The sequence below is a fragment of the Physella acuta genome, unplaced genomic scaffold (genome assembly GCF_028476545.2).
Source record: "Physella acuta isolate Inbredline_101_S28 unplaced genomic scaffold, ASM2847654v3 ptg000531l, whole genome shotgun sequence".
NCBI lineage: Eukaryota > Metazoa > Mollusca > Gastropoda > Physidae > Physella > Physella acuta.
The window spans coordinates 824,518-833,472 of NW_026732050.1; the positions used below are offsets into that span (position 1 = coordinate 824,518).

At 34.1% G+C, this 8,955-nt stretch overlaps 1 protein-coding gene across 1 annotated transcript in view; it reads right to left on the reverse strand.

Annotated features, from left to right (window-relative positions):
• LOC131945171 (thyroid receptor-interacting protein 11) overlaps window positions 1–7,750 on the reverse strand; it is a 55,466-nt gene extending 47,716 nt beyond the window's left edge. Inside the window, exon 1 of the mRNA XM_059306190.1 lies at window positions 7,485–7,750. Coding sequence (XP_059162173.1) covers window positions 7,485–7,578 — 94 coding nt within the window. The 5' untranslated portion in view covers window positions 7,579–7,750. The remainder of the gene's footprint in view (window positions 1–7,484) is intronic.
• Window positions 7,751–8,955: the final 1,205 nt, after the last annotated feature.

Below are 8,955 nucleotides of genomic sequence, written 5' to 3' on the forward strand. Positions count from 1 at the left end.
ATATAAATCTTGCAGAACCAGCTTGTTCTAAAATAAATGGTAATAAATACTTCCTGATAAGTGAAGACTTGGGGAGGGTGAGGGGAGATTAGGGTAGGGGCACTCAGGTGGACACAGCTATGACTCATATCATATCGACTGATAAGAGGAGAGAATAAGCCTCAGAAATGGCCACATTTGCAAGATAAAAAATATAACCGTTGCCTAGTTCCACAAACCAAAGGACTGACACGTATTCAAACTCGGGTAGCCAATCAAAAGCGTTTATGATAATGTGCTGACAAATGAAATCCAACAAAAAATGTAGAACATTCTCTGAACATTACAGTACCATAGCAAAGCAAAAATTAAAAAATAACTATTTCTTTAATGAAATACATATGTGTTTGGAGAAAAATTAACAGTAAACATATTTTAAAGAACTGCACATAATGAATGGTTGAATGAAAGGGGTAAGAGATGGTATAACTATAATTGTCCAGGGTAGCAGTTGGCATACATGTAACTGCCCAGACCCTCACTACACAAGGGATTCTCCATTTATGATGTACAACAGGCTGATGAAAGGAATAACTAATATATGGGTTTACAAGAAAAGGAGAAGTTAGGTGATATGAGAGGTATTACACAAAAGTTGAAACAGCAGTGTTAAGGTTTAAAAACAGATTACTAAATATCTACATCTAGGTAATTTATTTTCATGAATGAGTGGTGCATTATTGCGGTTAGCTAGCGATGAAGAGAAAATGGGTTATGAACTCCACTAGGCTTTTAGACTAAAAAATATAAATACAAGTAAATAGCAAATTGTCTAAGAATTAATATAAAGTGGGACTCTGTAAGTCATTTTTTTTTAAGTCAAATGATTCAAAAGTTTCATAAATTTCACTAAATGAATATAACAAAACCATTTTTAATCTCTTTGGATAATAATCAGGTAGAAAATGATCAAAAGCACTTTTCGAAATAAAATTATTATCTTATTATAAGCCCTTATTCAGTTCACAATGTGTGTCTGTCTGTGACTTAATTTTGACTAACATTAGTTTCCAAAGACAACTCAAGAATACCAATTTTTAATCTAATTAGATAATAAATTAAGTATTCATAATTAATTTAAACAGAACAGGAATGATCGCGCATAAACTTTCTGTATATTCTTGTATAAGAGTAAGGGGTTAGCACTTTCAGTGCATTTGGGCTATAGAATTATAGTAGTTGGTGACTAAACCAGTAGATTTTTTTAGAAAACACATTGAAGTAAAAATTTCATAGTATTTGCTTTATGATAATATGATGTAAAATTATCTTTGAGAAATCGGAAATGTGTGAAAAGATAAAGCACTAATTTTCCGCTCTCTTTTTCACACATTAGAATACAATAGTGTAGAAAAAAGAATTGCGCAGCAAAGGTAATGTAAAATTATCCAATTCCTAGTGTTTTTGAGAAATAGTGAGTAGTTACCTTTAATTTTATACCAAGTTAAATTATTAATTTAAATGAGTATCCTAGAAACTGCTTTTTAGAAAAAAAAAATGGTTTATTATTAACTTCTACAAAGTGCATTGGTTTTATGCTACTTATAGAGGGAAAGTAAAAGGGGAAATAATCATCTATATTTAATATTGAAAATATTCCTTGAATTGTCAACATTAACAACAATTTTAAAATATTTGACAGCCATCTAAAGCCCTTTTAACTTTTAAAAGTGAAGATATGATATGTATAGATAATGGATTCCAATACACAATTTTAAATGAAAAGTAAATTACAATTATTTTATTATACCTTTGAAATTGATAGAACTGCAAAAATAAAACAACAAATTCTGTTACAGACTAGACTAAAGACTCTCACAAACTAACACTGTGATGACAATATTTAACAATGAGTACTAAAAATAAGATGGCCTTTAAAATGGAAACTTTAAATTTAGTGGATAACGTTTGTGAAGTAGTTGATAGGGAATTAGTGTTTTCTGAAAAAGTTCACATTGCAGAAGATATATATGAAAATAATGACAATGGCACTATATGTGACTTTAAATTCCATGCTCAATTTTTGAAATACATTAAAATGTTGTGTCAAGAAAACTAATGATGGCATTCTGACAGTGTACACCATACTGCTCAGAGTGGTCGGTTAAGTAGATTTTCAACATTCTTTGAAAAGAGACCAAAATTTCTTCATCAAACTCATTACATTGCCAGCTCAGGCATAGGCAGTCAAAAAGAACACTCCAGTCATGCTGGTTCTGATCTAGTTTCTATTAGGCTTCCTATTTTTTATGCATTACTCAGTGTAAGAGATTGCTATAAAACTTTGGGAAGTAGTTAAAGAATACTCTTGGAAAGGTTTCTGCAAGTAAATAAATTAAATCTTCCTAGGGATGGTGCCCTGGCAGTAGGGTGCAGTTTGGCGACCAGAGTTCCCCAGCAACTGTCTAGTGTCTTAGCACCTGTGGTCCATTGATTGGGCATCCTGCAATGGGGGTCAGGGTTACTACTTGATCCAATTGTTAAACTGCATCAGGCACCGGCACTCTAGTGGTTGTGTTACCCAGTGTGCTCCGGCCTCCCCCATGGTGCCCATATTCAGCATAACTAGAGCCACACAGAAGGGACACTGTAGGCTACTAAAATTATTAGCTAACTGAAACAACGGGCGGCTAAGTCAAACAATGGGCGTACTTTGGCAGCTGAATAACCAAGTATGCTCTGGGCTTCGCCAGAAGCACTATGATGCCTAGGTTCAATTTAAAGAGCTCCTTTTACTATATATAATGGTAGCTACTATAAATGTTGACTAAACTGAACCAGGAACAACTCAGAAGGAGTGATGCCTGTTTTTGTTCAACTATGACGTCCACAAAAATTTTGGGATTTTACACCCCCCCCCCCCCCCCGCCTCATTGTGGGCATCCACAAAAATTTAGTAGACATCTCAATACATGCTGCAAAATTACTAATTCATTACATGCAATGTGTAGATTAACACATTATTAGTTAATCTACACATTGCATGTAATTACATTATTAAATATGGGGATTTAATATTTCGGGTAACATCTATTACTAGGCCTAAATAATAATTGGGAGTTAAATTTTTCCAAGATGTCCATAAGTCTACGGCATGTTAACTTACCGTGTAAATGTGCTAAGACTATCTAAAATTGTGATCGCGCATGGATGCTGTGAACACTGAAGATGCTGTCGACTAAACTTTTTACTGTCATCTGTAGCTGTCTAGCTATCAACGACTATATACGTTCGGATAAATTCGGCTAATCAAAGTGACGTCATTATGTTACTTTCACTCAACTACGCTGCATGTGCTTCGATAACAAACGGCCTCTCCCCTTTTTTTGTGGTCTCGCTGACCGTTAACCCTACACATCTGACCAAGCGAGCATATTATAGTTATATATGCGCTAATATTTAAATATAAAATTGTAACGTGGTTGTTTTCAGTATTTTACTTGAAAAATGACTAGATCTACATAATATTAGGCTTTGACACAAAATAATGATGTAGGCCTACTATGATTTAGTTACAATTGTTTGAAATGTCTAAAAATAAACTTGAAATACCATGAATTTTTTTAGAAAATTGCAGCAATCACTGCCCTATCCCCTCCCGCTTGTAAAAAAACAAATTGTTTTTTTTTTCTTAGGCGGGTGGTAAACAGTTACACTACAGATACATTTACTTGGAGAACTGTTGATTTAATGTATAATCTACATATTATATGCATTTTTAAATTTTTTAAATATATTTTTAAATTTAAAAAATTAACAGATTTTTAAAATTATCAAATGTAAGTATTTTGTGATTTAATTCCGCATGTGGACGTTCACAGTGGCCCAAAGCGAACCCCCACCCAGTCCACAAAAGTCTATTTTTTTCAGACCCCCCCCTGGACGTCATAAATGGATAACCCCTAACCGGGTGACCATGTACAGTGTTAAAGAAACTGAATAATGATGTTAATTAATGCAAATTGCAGAAGGCAGCCAAACCAACTTTTAATTTAGTTGTATGGGCAAAGGGAAATAACCAAATTATTATTTTTTGCAAAATTATCTAAGCTTGGTTATTTTTTTATATTTTTTTTTTACTCATTTTGGAGCCCATGGAAGCAGAAATTTTTAAAATTGCAGAAACTTTCCTAGAAGTATTCTCAACAAAAGTCCCAAGCTTTCTTGGCATAAATGAAAGATGTAGAACTTGAAATGCATAAAAAAAAACCACACACAGACATACATTCATTTTTATGAGAAAAAAACTAAGTTTCCTTATTAACACGCACTAAAACTGCTGCCAGCCCTACTTTCAGCTTTTATGAATATTTTAAATAAGTAAATTCATTAAATGAAAAGTCAATTGAGATATGTTTAACAATTTATTGTTCACAGCACATTGTGTGAAATCACTTCAGGTACAAGCTATAGTTAGGTATCTAAATGTTTAACATTTTACATTCTTTTACTTATACCTTTGTAATGAGTGAAGTAAAAAAAAAATTTCTTATTATTATTTCTAAATGCATATTTCAAAATAGCATAACAGCTTTTAAAATGAATTGATTCATTAATTCTAAATAATACACATATTTAAAAAGCTTTGAGACGAAAATAAAAATGGATCCCAAAACAAAAAATCCATAGGACAGTTTGGTCAGATGCTAGAACTTAGAGAGTACGACTGCTAACCCAGAAATCTCGAGTTTGGACCAAGGACTCGAGTCCATAAAGGTCCCTCAGTCAACCCAGCTCTGACGATTAGCTGCCTAATGTTAGCGAAAGTAAAGTGCACCTATTTCAAGATGATGATGGAGCGAAATAAACAGCATTTAGTTCTTTAAAATTATTTAACTTATGCATATGTTATGCATAAATTAACTTATTTATAATAGCTAAACCAAAATAAAGGTATTAGAATACAGAGAAACAAATTATATAAAGGAAATTTTTTTTTTAAATTGCATAACATACATTTTATTGGTTGGCTTATATATGTACAATTTGCAGCGTCATACTAGTAATAGGTAAAATCAAGAAATAATAATAATTTTGTGAAACTTCGTAACTTGGCCTAAAGTAGTCAAATGAATTTGAACATATTGGAAAACTGGATGTATTCCTCCTAGCAGTTTCTGACAACGGAGTTCCAAAAAAAAGCTGGCTTGTAATATCAGTGTTGGATCCAGAATTAGGATAATTTTGGTAATCAGTTTTGGCTTAATTAATTTATTAGTTTAATCAATTTAGGCCTTAGGCTAATCAATTATTAACGATTAGCCTTATTTTTATGTCTTTTCAATTTTATTATACTAGTTCTAATTATTTAATTTCTAGAATTTTTTCTATTAAGCATAGGCCTATTTGTTATTCATTAGGTCTTTTCATAGAGTAGTTGATAGATTAATCATATCATGACTTTCATCTTATGAGAGTCTTACTCAACTCCTACTCTCTTATTATCTTATAATTATAATATAATCCTATCTCTTATGTGTACGCAATTGTGTAGGCATTATTTTCAGCAATTCATTAGAATGCAGGTCTATTGACATTGACTTAATCTTATTGATAGGCCTATGGGCTATTGGTTTTATTTATTTTTAAAATTAGGTCTAGCCCTAATTAAGTAGGGCCTAATAAAAAAGTAAGTAGACCTAGGCCTCTAGGCGAAGTATTAAAAAAGTATAAGCCCTATATTTATATTAACTTAACTAAGTTAAAATATTCTACTAATCTAAATCTAGATTTCTTGATACTTACTATTAGTCTAGATCTATGTCTATTTATTAACTAATTAGACTAGGCCTAACTAAACAAATGTACTTTGGGTAGGCCTAAAAATAATTAATAAATAGTCCTGCGTCTAGGCCAAAAATAGACTCCAGTTATAGATCAAGAGAATTTTTATGCCAGTGTCCGATAATAGAATCTTCTTTAAAAAAGGGGTGTTAGGTTACCGGTACTTAACTAAATACACACATGGCTGGCCAATGTCAATGCTAACCCTGTCCCTAACCCTAACCCCAACCCTAGTCCTTCCACACACCTAACCCTAATTTCTAACCATATAATGACAATACTACTAACAACTCACACAGAGTGGAAGAGTCTATTATCGGACATCGGTATCTAAAATCATCCAATACATCTATCTGATTCTAGATTAAGAATACATTTGCATTATTAGGAGGTAGTTATTCCTCATGCCTCATCCATAGATCTATATATAATATAGGGGTAATCTATCGTTTTAGGTACGTAAAATCGGCCGAGATTAGTAATGTGCGAGAAAGGTGGCTCATTAATATGGCTTTAATACAAGTATATTTATATTTTTGTGTCAAATATAATCGACTATTGAATAATAAACCAAAAGAATTGTCTAATATATCAAGAAAGGACAGAAATAGACTTTAAGGTGATACCAATACAGGTAGACCCTATTTTTAAAGATTGTTGAATTTCAGCCACAAATATGTATGACAATTTTTAAAAAAAATTTTTTTACTCTTATTGAGGAAAAGGTGTGATTTTTGTTACAATTTTACGAATTCACAAAAAAATCAGAAACAAAAAAATAGTTAGCAAAATTCAATTAAACTGTGCACAGACATAAACAATGATATATTAAACAATTTGACAATTTTTTTGTCAATGTATCCTCAAAAATAAATTAGTTATCCACATTAACATGACTCGTACCCCCAAATTCAGGGAAATTTGTCGAATTTTGTAACTACCGGTACTGTACAGTACAGTAAAAAAAAAGTTATGCATAGAATCTAATATGAAAATTGTCATTTTAAACAGCCTTGTTTGCGAGCAAGATCTGCTATATAAACAGCTGCCATCTGTAAATTACAGTGGTTTCACCTGAATCTCTAGCTAAAATGTTACCAAAAACTCAAGTAAATGAGCTTGGTTGCATCTGATAAAAACATTGCTAATCTTTATTAATTACTGAAAAGTTTTAATACAATTGTTTAAACCCAGATACATGAACGAAGGGTTGAAACATTTCTGTAACTTTTACAACATAAATTGACGAGTCACCCTTTTTTCACATTACTAGCCTCGTTCGATTTTACGTACCTAAAACAATAGATTACCAATATACTTTAGGGCCCTAGGCCCTATACTATATGACTATATATTTTTTAGGGATGATCATTGATTAGTGATTAGGCCAATACAAAAACAATGATAGGCCAGGGCTTAGGTTAGGTAGGGCCTAGCTAGATTCTAGGCATCATAATCATTAGGCGACATTAGGCCTACTGAGTACTGACTACTGAGTAATGATTACTCCCATTGGGTGATTCCTTAGGCTACAAACTACATTAGTTAGGGCAGTTAGGGCCTACTAAATATTTGTATAGGCTTAGTATTAAGAAGTAGGCCTAACTAGAATCTAGAGTAACTTCCACAGTAGTAATAACAGAATAGGCCATTCTACTAACCGCTAACTTCCTCTGTTCCTTCAGTCAGTATGTCTTTTGTCAAGTTCGATAACTGGCCAGTGAGGGAAGATAAACTGCCTCCGATCCATGACATATTTGTATGAATCTATTAAAGCATACTACGACTAAACTTAATGAATACTTTATTTTGATTCTGATAAAGCTCTTGGCATTGGATAGCTTTTTACGTATCCGAAAGCTTTCTGAATTTGATAAACATTAAATTTTATTGAAACTGATGAAAATAGCAGCCATGTTGTTTTGACGTGTCGGGAAAATTACTAAGGAGGGGGAACCACTCTAAATATTTTAAAATTCAAAATGCTTTTGGGGCATTTTAGGCGAACTTTACAAATTTAATCATTCTGAAAAAAAAAAAACTAGGCTAGACTTAGATCTAATTATATTCTTGTTAAATGTGACATTTTTTCTCTCGCATTTTATTCTTACCTTCTACCGATTGTTAGACTACGTGGGATAAAATGCGAAGATGTGTGCGAAAATTATATTTCTACCGCACCCGATTGATGATTTACAACAAACTTTGATTGCAGACTTCAAATACTTCTAAAGTAGCCGCAGATGTAGGCTATAATCCAATTAGCCACACCCCCCTCCCGTGAGCAGAGTTTCTTCCAGGCACCTTTTGAGGGGGGGGAGGGGGGGGGCGAAATGGAATTTATATAGAAAATATATACTTTTAACAGCCCCCCCCCCCCCCCCCCCCCCCCCCCACACGGAGAAAAAGGTCTGGAAGAAACACTGCCCGTGAGGCGTCAAAACGGCCAGTGACAAAACTTGAATTTGTTAATACTTTTATGTACCAAAGTCATTTTAGATGTAATATGTGTGTTAAAGGTTTTATAAGTATAGTAATATTTATAACAAACGTAAAGCGTATGAATAGTAGGTTTTAATTCTGTTATACATAAAATCTTTAATTGAATCTAATTGAATGTTCCTATGTCTTAATTATACTGGGTATTTTTGTCACGGGCCGTTTCGACGGTGCGCCATTTATCTCCAGCCCCCTCCCCTTCCCATCCTCGATTCGGTTCCCAGAAATATGCGCAACGGAAAAAAAACGCGCAACGTGCCCATAACTAGTGGTCCAAGGCTCCGACTAACGGGGCTCATCTACGTGCCCATAAATAGGGACCCAAGACTCCGACTCAAGCCTAGGACTCCTCAATGTGCTTATAGCTCGGGACCCAAGGCTCCGACATCTATGGCTCCTACGCGCCCGTAGCTAGGGGCCCAAGGCTCCGACTAACGGGGCTCCTCTACGTGCCCGTAGCTAGGGACAGAAGGCTCCGACTAACACTCAGGACTCCTTTACAAGCACATAGCTAGGGGACCAAGGCTCCGACATCTATGGCTCATACGTGCACGTAGCTAGGGACAGAAGGCTCCGACTAACACTCAGGACTCCTCTACAAGCACATAACTAGGGGACCAAGGCTCCGACATC